At 29.8% G+C, this 16,438-nt stretch overlaps 2 protein-coding genes across 2 annotated transcripts; one reads left to right on the top strand and one right to left on the bottom strand.

Annotated features, from left to right (window-relative positions):
- Positions 1–2,192: 2,192 nt before the first annotated feature.
- On the top strand, positions 2,193–10,203 carry LOC107460693 (IAA-amino acid hydrolase ILR1-like 6). The gene is made up of 5 exons (XM_016079077.3): positions 2,193–2,772; positions 3,879–4,004; positions 8,707–9,021; positions 9,262–9,390; positions 9,490–10,203. Exons 1-5 carry the CDS (start codon positions 2,275–2,277, stop codon positions 9,853–9,855), a joined length of 1,434 nt encoding a protein of 477 aa, XP_015934563.1. The 5' UTR covers positions 2,193–2,274; the 3' UTR covers positions 9,856–10,203.
- A 94-nt stretch (positions 10,204–10,297) lies between these two features.
- LOC107460694 (delta-aminolevulinic acid dehydratase, chloroplastic) lies at positions 10,298–14,351 on the bottom strand. Its single transcript, XM_016079078.3, has 12 exons — positions 13,903–14,351; positions 13,661–13,772; positions 13,484–13,557; positions 13,004–13,072; positions 12,842–12,925; positions 12,689–12,758; positions 12,377–12,432; positions 11,762–11,883; positions 11,391–11,462; positions 11,168–11,249; positions 10,993–11,070; positions 10,298–10,723 (listed from the first exon to the last, which is right to left on the bottom strand). Exons 1-12 carry the CDS (start codon positions 14,239–14,241, stop codon positions 10,556–10,558), a joined length of 1,326 nt encoding a protein of 441 aa, XP_015934564.1. The 5' UTR covers positions 14,242–14,351; the 3' UTR covers positions 10,298–10,555.
- Between the last annotated feature and the right edge of the window lie 2,087 nt (positions 14,352–16,438).

Below are 16,438 nucleotides of genomic sequence, written 5' to 3' on the forward strand. Positions count from 1 at the left end.
TTTTTATAAGGGTTGATGAATTAATTATTTCATTCACGTTTTTTTTAATTGTTTGCCAATAAAAATATTAAATAAAAATATTAATATGTAATTAAATTTTAAATAATTAAATGTTAAAATTTTAAATGTAAGTAACATGTGGTAGTGTAGTGAATAAAAAAGGCTATTTTTATTTTTCTAATAATTTATTTATTTGAGATAGCTGCCAAAATTTTAAAAATATCATAAGTTTTCTCTTCTTAATACTAAACGTTTATGTTTTAATTTTTTTTTTCTAGGAATAAAGGTGTAAATAATAGAAGCAAAATTATTTGTTAATTTGTTAGAAGATAATGACAAAGTATACAGAACAAAAATAAAAGAAAGAAAATAAAAAAAGATAATCATAAAATAAAGAATTATGTAGGCTAACAAAGAAGGTAGAGGGAAAGTGATAGTGCATGTAGATGGATGAGAGATGTGTGTGACATGTAATGGAGTTAGAACCAAGTAATACGAAAAGACAACCACCACTTGAGAGTCCGAAGTGATTCTTTTTCTTTGAAGCCATGCCACTAATGTCAGAATCTATATAATGGAAAAAGAAAAAATCTTAGGAGTAAAAAATAATTTAAATTTCACGAATTAATCGTCAAATTTTACTAAAAGTTCAAAAAGTAACTAAATTAAGTTAAATAATTATTTATTATAATAAATATGTTTATTAATTTTTTTATAATTTAATAGTATTAAATATAAAAATAAAATGAAAGAATATCCAAACAAATAATTTTTTTAGCTTAAATCAAATTATTTTTTAGTTCAATAACAAACTTGGTAATAATAAATATAGTCATATGTAATTTTATATACTTAAAATAAATTTGTCTTTATGTGAATATTAAATAGATAAATAAATAAAAAGAGTGTGATGATAGAGAATATAACTCTACATATATAATATCAGTTTTCATTCAAACATTAATTATATTCTCAAAATATTATTTGGTCTAAATAGTTATTATTTTACAAAACTAAACATAATTTTTTTTATTAGTAATCTACTAACCAAGAAAAATGTAAAAAATATCTTTATATATTCATTAAATTTATCTAAAATAAAAACTAAAAATACATTTATTTCATTTTTTGATCAGGTGCGTTCAATTTTATCCATAATAGGAAATATTTTTTAAGAAAGACAAATTGTCTGTATTATTAGAGTCACATAGAATTAACTTCATAATTAAGAAGTGTGGCAAAAGTAGTAGTACAATTTTGTCACTACATTTATTCATTTATATTTTCTGTTATGAACTTTGTCGCATCTTAAAATTCTGATGATTATGAATTATTTTTTAGTAAAAATATTATACTTTTTCATTATTTATTGTGAAGTTTAATTTGGAGTGCTTGCTTCAATAATATAAGAATTTCTATCTATTATTTTTTCTTGTACAACTTAGCATACGTACCAGTTTTTTGTTTGACTATTTTCCAACGTTATCAAATATGTATTGTGATAAACTTTTAAAATTATAAAAATAGTAGAGTACATCAGTAGTACTCTATTCTTCTCAAATTTAAGTTTTATTTTGAATGTATTAAAAAATATTTATTTCAAATATTTTAATTAAGTATATTAATTTTTAAATGAACATAAAAAATAATTAATATAAAAAGAAAATAAAATAAATAAATATAGATTTTGTATAATTGAATAATTCATAGTCATACCTAGGTTGGAAGGCAAGCACAAAAAATACACTCCAATCTATAATGTATTACTACTAAATAAGAATAAATACATGTCTTAATAATTTTTTTTCAATTAATCAAAACTAAACTTTAATTTGTAATACAAGTATTAATTAATATATTAAAATGATTATGTACCTGAAAAAAGGGTTAAATATTAGTCTAATAACAATTCGTCATATAAAGAATGGCATTGTAGCAATATTGAACACTCGGTCACTCCCCTTTGCAAAAGAGCAGAAAAAATAGTAGGTCCTTTCTCTGTCTATCTCTTCAACGTTCTGTATCACGTGCTTCAATTATCTGTCACCTATATCACTGTAACAAAAATATTAAACAACTCAATAATAATTTTAAATAAAAAAATCTTATTTTTCTCTCTCTTTTTTATTTATGTTCAGCTTATTTTATAACCACGTGTTAAAATTCTTTTATGTACTTTTTTTTCTTCCTTTCTAATTTTTTTCGACCCTCTTACTTATTTCTCACACTCTGTTATTCCCTCCTTCTACTCTGTTTGCAATTCAAATAGAAAACATGAAAATTCTCACTTCTTCAACTTTATTCGTATTAATTTTTCTTTCACCAATAGTTTTATCGGCTAAACAAATTCCTTCTACAGTGTACAATAGTCTCCTATTCTCGGGCCACAAAGAGAGTGTTCCGCCATCATCTGAAGCCGCCATCAACAAGAGCAACAACGCCACACATCGCACAACAGAATCTGTAGAGGACATCGATGATGGAGAAGACTGTGAATCTTCATGGAATAAGGCATGTTCAGAAGCGGTGTTGAAGGTTGCACGTCAGCCGGAGACAGTGGATTGGCTCCGGAAGGTACGAAGAAGGATCCATCAAAATCCTGAGCTGGCTTTTGAAGAAATCGAAACAAGTCGCTTAATAAGAAAAGAACTGGATCTGATGAGAATTAGTTATCGATATCCACTGGCTAAAACAGGTGTTCGTGCGTGGATCGGCACTAATGGTCCACCTTTTGTTGCCATCAGAGCTGACATGGATGCACTTCCCATACAGGTATCCACAACTTCTGTTAGCTTGGACGTTTGGACCATGCTATACTCCTGTCTCTTCTCTTAGGTTGTGAGATTATAACTTACCTTTCCCTTATCTTTATATCAACAACCTTGAGAATGTATAAAAATTTTAAAACACATTTTTTAGATGTTTCTCTTGAATTATTTAAATTTTTTCATAATATTTCATGGTGGAATTGAAAATAAAAATTATTAAAGATTAATAATTATACATTTATTATAGTTCTTAACTTCTTTCTTTTTTTTTTTAAATTCGGCCTTTTTTGGTATTATTTACCTTATGTGGCTCTGTTATTTATCTTATATTTTTTATGATAATTTTATTTCATTACTTTGATCAAAATAATAAAAAATTATAAAAACCTTTCTAACCAAAACTTGTTATTTTTTATAAGATAATGTTTCAAAATTAATGAATATATATGTTTAATATATCGAAATTATTTTATTTTTTTTATTCTGACATAGTACACATGATTGTATCTTTAATTTGTCTTTTTCGCCTGACATAAATAATAAAATCTCAAATATTTTTTAGTATTTTGTCATTTTTTTTGCCTGTGTGACGTAAATCATGAAACCTTAAAATCTTTTTAGTTTTGTCAGATCTTTTTGAATTTGATGCTATAATTTTTATAAAGTACTATGTTATGTACTATTTTACTCTATCTCTAAGTGTCTTGACAAACAAATTATATTTATACTTTTCTCAATTATATTAAATAAAAAATATGAATGTATTCGAAATATATTAGGTAGAAAGTAAATATGTCCTATATTACTTGTATTTTTACCATTCTACTTTGTAAAGTGAATTTAATTTGATATAAATAAAAAGGATAAAAAACTATATATAAATTCAATTTATAAATAATTAAAAAATTAATTTAAAAAATAACAAGAAAAGAAGAGAAAAAAAAGTTAGATTTGCACTTCTACATATATTGAGTATGAGGAGACTATATCATGAGTCATTACTCATTAGCTACTAATAATTAATTGTTGCTTTAATGTTAACGAAAACATTTACCTGAAATTATTAATATATAGGTATTAACTGTTCTGTAATCGCTCTAACATATACAGGAAGCTGTGGAATGGGAATACAAATCTAAAGTTGCCGGCAAAATGCATGCTTGTGGGCACGATGCACATGTGGCCATGCTTATGGGTGCTGCCAAAATATTGAAAACTCGAGAACATTTGTTGAAGGTTTTTTTTCTAGCTCTACTCTTATCTTATAAAAAATGCTCATATGTCTATTTATTAATTCTTTCTACAGTATTATATGTACATGCGCTCAACTTACCTTCTAAAAATGTAATAACTATTAAAAGAGAAGATACTTTAAAAAAAAAGAAGTAAATTTGTATATTTTTTTTATAAAACTGGTAACTATATAAGAAATTAAAAAAATACGGTAATAAAATTGATATAATATTATAAAAAAATATTTTATTTTTTTATTCTCTCTCAAATTACTCTTTATAATTTATTAGACTCACATTACACATTATTTAATTTAATAATAATTAATTTTTTAAATCCTACTTTACAATAATTCTCATCTTAAAAGAAATATATAATACATACCCTACTTTACAAACATATAATATATTATATATTATACCACCGAGAAAAACATATCTTTTATTATTAATGAATATAAATAATTTAATTTTTATTCTATGATAAGTATACAGAATACATTTATTTAGTATTGTATATAATAAAAATTCTCCTAACAATAGACCAGATGCTTGTAACTACAATAGAATTTACCTCTTATTTATATTTAAGAAATATCAATAATAATTATGAATTTACCGTTTTGTTCAATTATAAAAAATTAAAAGTAAAACTAATTCTATATTTTTATTACAATACATGTGCTTAGTGTCATCATTCAGTACATGTACTCATGTACTCGGTCTCAAAATTTATAGCCAAATGTTAGCAACTTTTTGTTCTTCCATTTTTGAGAAACATTGAAGGAATCTTCGCACGCTATATTTGTCCAACTAGCTTTTTGTCATTTTAAAAGCTGGATTTCTTTTGATTGTAATATTTATTTTATATTTTTATTGTCTTTCTCTATTTTAGTGTCCTAAAATTTGAATTTAAGTAATTTTTTATTTATGTATTATTAAATTTTTTACATATTAAATTACTTTTAATAAAATTTTAAATCCAAAATATGATTCATGTTAGCAAAAAATATTTTATTATCATGCCAATTTTAAAATCTTTATCATTTTTCTAACAATATCAACCCATTTTATTTGGTTGCTAGTAAATACAAATTACTTATTCAGTGGTGAATTAAATTTAATTAAATCTATTTTTCTTTTTCACCAAGAGACAAAGTAATTATGAAAGTTCAAGTTGAAGTCCAAGACAAACACTATATGACATACTATAAACTATGAAGGCTTTTCTACTAATTAAACATCTAGAGGGGTGGTTGGTGGTCCCTTTCTCTCTTATTAGTTATTATATTTTATTTTTCTTTCTCATTTTATGTTAAAGACATTAAATATTAGATTAACTAAAAAAGATTTTCAGAAAATAAAATATTCCTTAAATTTTTTTTAAGGAGCTTTTGTTTTAATTAATTAATTTGAGATATCAATGTTATCACAATTTTTTATGGTTGATCATTTTTATTTGCAATCGTTTATTTTTTCAAATTATCACTATACTTAGAAATTCATATCACAATGATAATATTTTATTTTTCCAAAGATTAAGCATTTCATGTGAACAATACTTTAAATCTTTGGTTGAAGAAATTGTGTGACTATAAAATCTTATAATTATTTTTATACCTTAGATTTTTATAATCATACTGATAGAGTAACTTTTAAATTGTCTCTTGCCTAATTCCAAGGTTACAAATTGTAGCCTATTTTAAAATCATCTATAACGTGTGACACTGTTCATCACACAATTTTTTATTTTTATTTTTATTCTTAAATCTAAAATGTTTTCTCTCATATCTTACAAGAATTGAGAACCAAGAGTTAGTCTTCCTGTCATATTATACATTTGGCCTTCTCTTTATATGTAGAAAGAGAAATGATAACTTTGTTCTGTTGATCATGATCTTATGTTCACCTTAAATAACTAGATATTTGGATTCCCAACATACAGCGCAAGCCAATCAATTATTCATAAAAAATACACTATACAATCTTAGTAGTTTATACTAAAGATATTAATGTAGGGTATTTATGAATCGGATTCGATTTACATATCCGCGATGTTTATTCGAATTTGATTTAAAATTATGGATATGGATCGATTTATAAGATTATTGGATCTGATCCGCACACTAATAGCGCAGATTGTAGATTTTGTGTAGGTATCTACATATCCGATCCGTATATCCGCGTATCTGCAAAAATAAAGAAATAAATAAGTAAATATTCTTTTTATTTTTTATTTCAACTAATAATAATTATATATGTTATATTATTTTAATTTATTATTTAAAAAAATTATGTTGGTTATTGGATCCGATATAATTCGGTAATTTTAGTACGGATCAAATAAAAATTTTGGTCATATCCGATCTAATCCAATCTACGTTCATTAATAATTAATGAATAATTTTAAAAAAGTGATGATGTTATTCTCAAATCTTTTTGTTAAAAGTAATTTAATAATAATATATAATAAAAAATAATTTTTTTTATTTAACGTACTTAAGTCACAAAAAAAAAACTATTTCTATCAGCGGATTGAAATTATATTTGTGACCCCGTTCTTAAATTATAAAAGCAGGGTACCTTTCACCAATTGAATTACTATCGTTTAGTAAAAATATTCAATTATTTCTTTACCTATAAATTTATTGAAAAGTTATCTATCTATAATTATACTTAACTTAATAATCTATAATGTATAAATACTAATAATACAAATACAATATGACAATGGATATGCAAATTTTTAATTCTTATAAGACACAAAAAAAAAAGCTATGTTCCACGTATACGAACTAAGGATACGGACACACAGGACACAATATACACGAAATACGCAAATATACGAATTTAAAATTTTTATAAGATACGACATACGATATATATGTAAAATATAAATTAATTTTTTAATTATTTTTAATATTTTTTATGATATAAAGTATTTAAAATATTTTTTATTTAAATACTTAATAATATATATTATTTTTAAATGAATATATGTTAAAAATAAAGTTGGATATGATATATAATAATATTTAAATATGTCCAAATATATCTAAATTTTTTATTTTAATTTTTTTTAAGACACAATTAAATACAAAAAAGATGCGTATGAACAAATATTAAATAATATCATGTCTAAAATATTTGATACGCAGACACAACAAATAAAAAAATATCGGTACTTCACAATTAATAACTTTTTTTTCAAAAATTAAGAATCCTAAGATGGTATCTACCACATTAAATAAAGTTTGTTTGGTTTTATTGGTTTGAGAACACGTGATTGAATATGATGAACTACCCCGCAGTTTTTCTCTCGATTAAAGGGAAAGTTGACTCTTGATTGCACCAGTAATGTAACCTTGACGAGCATAAAACTTTTCTGTGCATTCTGACATTAGAGGGACTACATACATATTCAGGAGCATGCCTTGTGTTTGTTCCAATGCTCCTGTGTTTGTTCCAATGGAATCCAGGATTGTACTTGAACAAATATGTTTTTCTTTTTTCTTTTTTACATCAAATTTTAAACTTCTTTAAATTTACTTAAAATTGCATAGATTTAATGAGAAATCGAATTTGTAACCATCAAATGTGGATATTTACATTTTTCAATTTGATATATTATTTTCAGTTAAATAAAATGACATTATTAATTTAAAATTGACAATTCAAAAGTTTTTTAATAGCTATTTGTTTGAATAAATGCAGTCAGACATTGCTATAGGGTGTTCAGTGTTGTCAATAGAATGGTATCTGGTCCAGTACTACTTGCTCATTAGATTTAGCATGTGATTGGACAACGTGGGTTGGTGTTTTCTTTTTTGGTGATTGATATGATATTTAAAAGTATTTGTTAATTTACTAAAAAAGTTAAAAAGTAATATTTAATTTTATAAATATAAAAATAAATAATTATTAAATATTTAAAATTTATTATAATAAATAAATTAAACAAAAATTAAACACAAATCATGCTACCACTAAAATTAATGCCAAGTAGTACTAACACAACAGTAGAGTATGGTAATGTGAAGTGAGTAACTGAATGGTAAAGGTGTGTCAGGTTTCACAAGTCTTCCATAGATGACCAGAGTCTAGAGTGTAGATTATTCTCCACACCTGAAGCTATTGTAAACTTTGTTGGTTTCAGGAGATTTACACATTTTGGAGGGTTAATATTTAAAACGGTAATTAAATTGGTTCTTCCACTAATTATATGATGTGTCTTAAAATGATTATGCGGCATTTTCTTTAACGTATTAGTAAACTAACTACTAGAATAAATAAAGTTGGTTATGCTGTTATCATTATCTAAGGGATGAAAAGAGACAAATCTAATCTATGGCTATACTTTTTATGAACTAATTTGAAATATCTGATCTTTTGAAAATAGAATTTACACATGCTTCAAATCTATGATTTTGGATTTATTTTTTTAATATTTTTTTAAAAAAATTTATAAAAAATAAAAAATGAAAATGAAAAATAAAATTTTATTTTTTTATTCTTGTAATAAAGTTTTAAAAACAAAAATGAAAAACAGAAATGAAAACAGTTGCTAGTAATTTGAATATTTATTGAGGGATTTGAAACCATTAACGGAGAACATACATATGGTTTCTCATTTGGAAATTAGTGTCTAGCTTGTCTGTTTGTCCCATATTCACAATTGACCCTACCAGGCCTTGCTCTTATGGCAGGGAACTGTAATTCTGATATTCCAACCAGCGGAGGAAGCTGGAAATGGTGCAAAGAGAATGATACAAGATGGTGCATTGGAGGATGTTGAGGCTATATTTGCAGTTCATGTATCCCATCAGCATCCAACCGCTATTATTGGGTCCAGGCCCGGCCCATTGCTGGCTGGCTGTGGTTTTTTTAGAGCCGTGATCACAGGGAAAAAAGCACTCGCCGGCGATCCACACCACTCGATCGATCCGGTTTTGGCCGGTTCAGCCGCTGTGATCAGCTTGCAGGGTATTGTCTCCCGCGAATCCAATCCCTTGGATTCACAGGTACGGCCTCATATATTTAGTAGATCAAGCTCTTCTAAAGTTAGAAAATTAGTAAAATGAGAAAATGAAAATCTAATCATCTTTGAATCAAAATAGTGAGACTCACATACGATAAAAATTATAAATTAATGATAATTATTTAACTACTTAGTTTATTACTTTAGAATTGTCTTCACTTTAGAGGATTTTTTCTTTCCATATTTGGTATATACTAAGAACTTAGCCCCATTTGCAATTTAGGTTGTTTCTGTGACTTCATTCAATGGAGGCAACAATCTTGATATGATACCAGACACAGTGGTTCTTGGTGGAACTTTCAGAGCTTTCTCTAACACCAGCTTTTATCAACTACTTGAAAGAATTGAGCAGGTTAATAGCAACTTACATTGTGTTATATACTAAGTTGAATGAATACACATATATAGCTAAGCTGGAATGAAATCCTATTATTATTGTTGTCTCAAACAGGTGATTGTGGAACAAGCCGGTGTGTATAGATGCTCTGCAGAGGTTGACTTCTTTGAAAAGGAGTACACCATATATCCTCCAACAGTCAATGATGACAAAATGTATGAGCATGTGAAGAAGGTTTCCATTGATTTGCTGGGTCAAACGAATTTCAAGGTAGTTCCACCCATGATGGGTGCTGAAGATTTCTCATTCTACTCCCAGGTGGTCCCTGCAGCATTCTTCTACATAGGGATAAGGAATGAGACATTGGGGTCTACTCACACAGGACACTCCCCACATTTCATGATTGATGAAGATGTTCTACCAATAGGTGCAGCAGCACATGCCACCATTGCAGAGAGGTTCCTCATTGAGTACGGGTGAAGTTAATAATAAAAAAGTCATGCCGGGAAAATGGGAATGAATGACTATTCTTCTCACTTCTCAGTTCTCACACTCTCCACTCAACTTGGTACAAAATTTGGTAGACACAAGTTTGATCCGTCGCCCCCCTTCCCCCCTCTCTCATATTCCCTATATTTATTTGTTGCTTTGAGTTAAGGAATGTAGAGGCAAGGCTCATAACTGATAACAAAAATAGAGTGCGCCAGAATTTTATACAAGTTTGGGTTGCGTTTTTGGAGGCAGATAGATATGTATGTGCACGAGTATAAATAAAATAATAATAATAATTTAGCTTCAGGAAATCTGTGAATTCTTGTTTTTATAAAATTGGCGTTACTTTGAACCCTTTTATCGATTTTATTGCATGAAAAGCAAGTCACTATCTACATATTGAACAACACGAGAAAACCATGAGCTTCCATTTTAACAAGTTCAACACAGTAAAATGCATTCAAGAAGAGCACGTAGGAGAATGGAAGACTCGATAGGAACAGTAGCTTCTCGACATATAGTTCGTTTCAGTACCAAAACACACTACATTTTTCACTTCAGCGCATCCTTTATCATACAACAACGGGTTGGCAATGGAGATGAAAAGCATTTAGACAAAAACCGGCATACAGTTACGCTTTCCGTCCGCCTTCTAGAATGAACTATCCCCTACATATTTTGAACAATTTTACCTCTTTTCTCCACATAAACTTCTGGCAGCTTGAAGAGCAAAATAGGTCAAGATGATGTCAGCACCAGCCCGTCGGAGGCACAATAGTGACTCCATCATAACCTTTTCTTCATCAATCATTTTCAGAGCACCACCAGCTTTTATCATTGAGTACTCACCAGAAACCTGCAACACATAAAGATTGTTAGATAAATAAGCACTCAATTATTCCACGAAAAATTGGACGACTTAGAATTTGACAAGACATAGTAGCATTACTGCATTGCAGTAACTGTTAAAACAAAAGAGTAGTGCGCTAAACAAGTATCAAAGCATGGTGTTATTTTTGTCGAGGAATACTAGAGGGCAATCAAAATTTATTATTTTTAGTATTTCTGATGACCCTCTAGTATTTCTCATTTTTGTCAAGTGCTAGTGTAAGCCAAAGAAGAAACCTGATATGCTGCAATTGGCAAAGGAGAATTATCCCTCAGAAGCCTTATGATATCCAAATAAGGAAGACCAGGCTTCACCTGGAAACCAATATTTTCAAGTTAGAAAATGGTATACAAAAAACGTGCAGTGTTTCATTCTTGTAATGATCATGCACACACAAATAAGGGAACCAACCAAGAGAATATCAGCTCCTTCAGATTCATCTTCTCGCATCTCAGTCAGAGCCTCTCTGTAATTTGCTGGATTCATCTGATAACTTTGTACACAAGGCCATATTTATAAGCAAAGTATCAATTAATCATGTTAAATTGATTACATGTATGGCTCTAAGTTGAGGAGGAGGATTGGGGGTAAGTAAATAAATAACAAAAAGTTGGAAGTTCAAGTTAACACAGACGTTTTCTTGTCCCCAAACCGAGGGTTGGAGTCCAGCGCTTCTCTAAATGGGCCATAAAATGAGCTTGCATACCTGTTGGTACCAGATAAATGCACATTTTAGGACAGTGAGTTGAACAGACAATATAGATCTACCAATTGGTACTATATCTAAACCCTTCATAAACACATTTGAATAAGAATTATAACAGATCAATGACACAATGGATACTCACCCTAAGTACATACAAATTTTGAATTATTTCTGTTTTTTCTTCCCTAAAATTTTGAGATGTACATATTTGAAATTAACTAAACCTTCAGAAATTTCAAATGCAATATGGCACAGAAAGAAGATATGACAAGGGGGAAAAGAATTAGTAGTCAAATTACTTTGCTGTGTAGGACATTATAGAAACATGATGAAAGCCTTCAGCATCAAGAGCTGCTCGCATTGCTCCCACCCGACCATCCATCATATCACTAGGACTGACAACATCTGCTCCAGCTCGGGCCTTTTTGCACAGTCAATAAAGACAAAGGGATTGAAAAAAATATATGTTAGTGGGTTTATATAAGTACAAAAGGAACCCTTGGAAGTTGAGAAGAAAAAAGCATATGAAATCCAAAAGTAGCAATGCTCAACCATTAACCTACACGCAATATTAACTTTTTTACCTGTGATACACCTATTAAATTAAATGGATAGGAGGGTAGATGGAAAGAAGACTACTAGTATTATGAGAGAGGATTAGTAGTGATGATACTATTGCAAAATACACCAAAATTGTTCTCCCTCTAACATTGAGACTATCATAATCATTTCGGTAATCCATGTGTGTATTTAAAGCTAGATAGTTATTTGAGAACGATGGGAATAATACTGGTTTGCTACAACTATATTTGGCATCAGCTCTTTCCTCTTTCATTTTAAAACATTGAGAAACTATCATCCCCATTACATGATCAAAATTTGAAAGTGAACCATTTAGAATGCAGTCATATTACCTGGGATACAGCTTGTTTGCATAATTGATGAACAGTCTCATCATTCATAATGACTCCTACAAGATATCAAAGTTAGTAATTATGATTAGTACTTTAAGTGTTCATGTTTCAGAGGGTTTGTTTTATGAATTATCAAGTCAATCATGTTTACTAATAGCATTTAACACATATATCCATCATGGCATCTGGTTCCTAAGATGGCAGAAGAAACATATTAGATTTTAATATTGAGAGAATCTTTTTTTTTTATAAAAAAAAGAGAATCTAATTAAACAACTATAGGTTTTAATTTTCTCAAGAAAAAACTCTTACCATCTTCTCTAACTATACCATCATGCCCATCTGATGAATAAGGATCTAGTGCAACATCTGTATAGATAACCTGAAAAAAGTTTGATAAGGATATTATTGGCTTAACTCTCTACAAGCACCAGAAAATATTAACCTCAAATTATGTTCACTTACAAGGTCTGGAAACTTATCCTTCAGCAAACGTATTGACCGAGGCACTAAACCATTATCATTGTATGCTTCATTCCCTGTGGGAGACTATAAGGAAAAAATCTGTCATACAGGGCTGAAATCACACTACAGAAAATCTACAGTATGTAAGTAACAGAATAGAACCTTCAAGGCATCCGGAATTTTAGGAAAAAGCACCACACTATTAACACCAACATCCCGTGCCTTTGCAACCTGAAGATATGGCAAGCACAATGTCATCATCAACCATGCGGTTTGCAAATATAAATTAGAAGAGCATTATATGGGAGGATCGACTTTGTGTGTTTACTGATTATTTTTAATACTACACAAAAAAGACAAAGTAAGCAATGTAATAGGCAGATTCAGGACGGGAAGTAGAATACCCAAACAAAACTAGCCAAGTTCCTCCCAGCCTAGATATTTAAAGAAACAATTAAATGTGTCGAAACGTCTTGAACATATTTAAACAGCTTCAAACTTCTGATAAGTAACTCAAATAAATGAATAATGCTAGAAAACATTAAAGCCAATTCATAAAAAGGGAATTAATCAAGTGTAATGCTAAGGAGGATTACTAGAGCACTTTTAGTAGGAGATACAGAAACAAGAGCAAACAACAACCTCTTGCACAAGTCCATGCCTCCATCCAAGCCTATAGCATCCCGGCATAGCCCCAATTGGAGTGTCCTCCTCACCTGCAAGTTCAATTGCTACCAATCAAAACAGATCCAGCATAGCATATTACACTACCTCCACTACACATGAACAATGCATAAAACAAGTAAAAACAAGACCAACCTTCATGAATGAAAAGTGGATACACGAAATTCGCAGGCGATATTGTCGTCTCCTGAAAAGCTTCCCTCAGCGCCGGCGTCCTCCGGTTGCGGCGAGGACGCCTGTTAAGTGGCTGATACAAAATCAAATCAAATCAAATCAATTGCTTAACTCAACAAGTTTTTCTAAGTCATCAGCAAGAATGCGCAAGGCTTAAAGTCAACACATTTGGTTCCTATTCGAAAATTGAATCGGAGACTCACAAGTGAAGGGACGACGGGAGTTCCAACCGGAGAAGCCGGTTTAGGGGGAACCGGAGGTGCCTCCGGGACGTTACCGGCAACAACGGCGGCTTCGCATTCGGCGTCGGAGAGGCCAAGCTTGTGGAGTGGACCCGCATGGTTACCGTTGTGGGAATCACTTGCTCTAACGGCGAAGAGGTGGAGAGGGCGAAGAAGGTTGGTTGAAGTGGTGCGGTTAGAAGAGAGCTTCAAATTGGAAGGTTGGGTGGGCCTGAGACCAATGTATCCGTGAGAATCGAAAGAAGAAGAAGGGTTGATGATGGTGAATTGGGCGTTAGCGATAGCTGAAGCCATTAGCATCGAGAAATGTCAGCTGAAAATCTCAGCTTCCTGAGTGACTTATCATCGAATAGAGAATAGAGGGAGCCAATCAAAACATTGCTCAGCTCCAACACACACCCCATCGGGATCCACCTAACCGCCTACACTCTATTTCTTTATTCATTTAATTTTTTTTAAAATCATTAATATTAACTTGAATGTAAAATGAATATAAAAAATTAATCATTATTTTTTATGTTTTTGAATATACTATTGTAGAACCCTACAAGTATACAACTCGACCTGTCCAGGTTCGGGCTCATTTTTATTGATATGGAGCCATGGAAGCTATGTGTGTGTTATATTCAGATATGGAATCATGAAAGCGCAATACAGATATGTGGGGCAGCATTTTTGTTAATGTCAGGTTCAACAACTCGGATGGTGCGAGTTGTTTGAGCTTCATATTTTGACCAACAAATCGGTTGGTACGATTTGAGGAGGAAGAGATGCTGAAATTCTTGATGATGAAAATCGTACCATCCGAGTTGCTAGAAGTGTGGTTTTTTTTTGTGTTGTTTTAGGAAATCGGAGGGTCCGACATGTAATTTTTTATTATTTTTTTGAATTCAGTAAAGGTAATCGCATGGTCCGATTTGGTTGGCACTTTAAATAAATGTTGGTGAAAAGTGGATCAGAACAACAACTCTCTCATCTTCTTCGTCTCCTTCTTCAACGGTCCTCCTGGTTTTTAGTTTCTCTGTTTCGTCACTTGTTTAGTAAAGGAGCCAAAAATCCAAAACTCAAGTTTATGAGTTTGTAATGTGATTGAGAGAAATGAGTGACAGAATACTATTGAAGGTGTATTATTTTGGTCAGATTTTGTTACAAACATCTGAAGGAGTAACATTTGTTTGTGAAAATCCGTTAGATTTGGTGATTCCTTTTTCAATCTCATTTGAATAGCTCAAAGGTGTGATATGTGAAAAGATTCATTCTGAGAGGGCAAGAAGGATATCATGTATTCTATACAGAAATCCTATACAAGTGTTTGGTGGATTCGTCCAGTTTCAAACCAAATATGTAACGGACGAAGCGAGCATGCAAGATATGTTTTCCATGTATATTGAAAATCGGAGTCAACTCTCGTTCATCGAGTTGTATGTTGAGTTTGAGCAATCTGAGGTCGATCGGAATATTCTACGGGAGGATTACAATAGTGACAGTAAAGAAGAGTTCGAAAGCAACTACGAAGTTGTTGGTCCAGATGGAGATGAGGTTCAAGGTGACGGAGCTATGGCTCCGGATGTGTCTGATGTAGCAACTGCACTGGCAAACGATGTGCCGTTTGAGGAGCCATCATTCATGCGAGTATTGGATTTGGAAGCCATGCATGTTCCGGAATTTTCGGATTATACCAATGCAGGTACGTAATTCTCCGTATTTATAGGAAAGATTAGAATTTTTTATTAATTTATGTTGATAGCTGGACCAAGTAGCTAACTTAGGTTTGAAAATATACTCAATCAGTACGCGTTTTTGTTTACCTATTGGTGTATTTAACTTTAAGATATTAAATTTATAAGAGAGTTATTGATTTACTTGAATATAAATTAGAACGTATTGGTTAAGTAATAAATTAGTTAAATATTCGTTAATATTTATTAGTTAAATTAGTAAATTAAGTAATTATAAATTGGAATTTATTAGTAAATCAATAAAATTAAAATTGGTTAAATTGGATTTTATTAAGTAAATATACGTAAATTAGTTAACTTAAAATTCGTTAAGTTGGTTAAATTTAGGTAAAATAAAATTAAGTCAATATAAATAGGAATTTATTGGTAGATTAAGTAAATATAAGTAGTATATTAGTTTAATTATAATTTGTTAAGTTGGAAGTTATTAAGTCAATATAAGTAAGTTACTTAAATTAAAATTTGTTAAATTGGTTAAATTTAGTTAAATTAAAATAAAGTCAATTTAAATAGGAATTTATTGGTAGATTAAGTGAATATAACTAGTAAATTAGTTTAGTTAAGATTGGTTACGTTGGAAGTTATTAAAGTCAATATAAGTAAGTGAGTTAAATTAAAATTTGTTAAATTGGTTAAATACAGTTAAATTAAAATTAAGTTAATATAAATAGGAATTTATTAGTAAATTAAGTAAATATAACTAGTAAATTAGTTAAATTAAAATTATTATCTGTTAGTAGATTAGTTGAATACAAATA

The sequence above is a fragment of the Arachis duranensis genome, chromosome 8 (genome assembly GCF_000817695.3).
Source record: "Arachis duranensis cultivar V14167 chromosome 8, aradu.V14167.gnm2.J7QH, whole genome shotgun sequence".
In the NCBI taxonomy this organism is placed as follows: domain Eukaryota; kingdom Viridiplantae; phylum Streptophyta; class Magnoliopsida; order Fabales; family Fabaceae; genus Arachis; species Arachis duranensis.

Coding starts and splice junctions, on each gene's coding strand:
- LOC107460693 (XM_016079077.3), top strand. CDS start 2,275: ATGAAAATTCTCACTTCTTCAACTTTATTCGTATTAATTTTTCTTTCA. Junction 2,773..3,878: donor TGGATGCACTTCCCATACAG/GTATCCACAACT, acceptor TAACATATACAG/GAAGCTGTGGAATGGGAATA. Junction 4,005..8,706: donor CTCGAGAACATTTGTTGAAG/GTTTTTTTTCTA, acceptor CTCTTATGGCAG/GGAACTGTAATTCTGATATT.
- LOC107460694 (XM_016079078.3), bottom strand. CDS start 14,241: ATGCTAATGGCTTCAGCTATCGCTAACGCCCAATTCACCATCATCAAC. Junction 11,071..11,167: donor AAGGAGCTGATATTCTCTTG/GTTGGTTCCCTT, acceptor ATTGGTTTCCAG/GTGAAGCCTGGTCTTCCTTA. Junction 10,724..10,992: donor TGCCAATTGCAGCATATCAG/GTTTCTTCTTTG, acceptor TATGTGTTGCAG/GTTTCTGGTGAGTACTCAAT.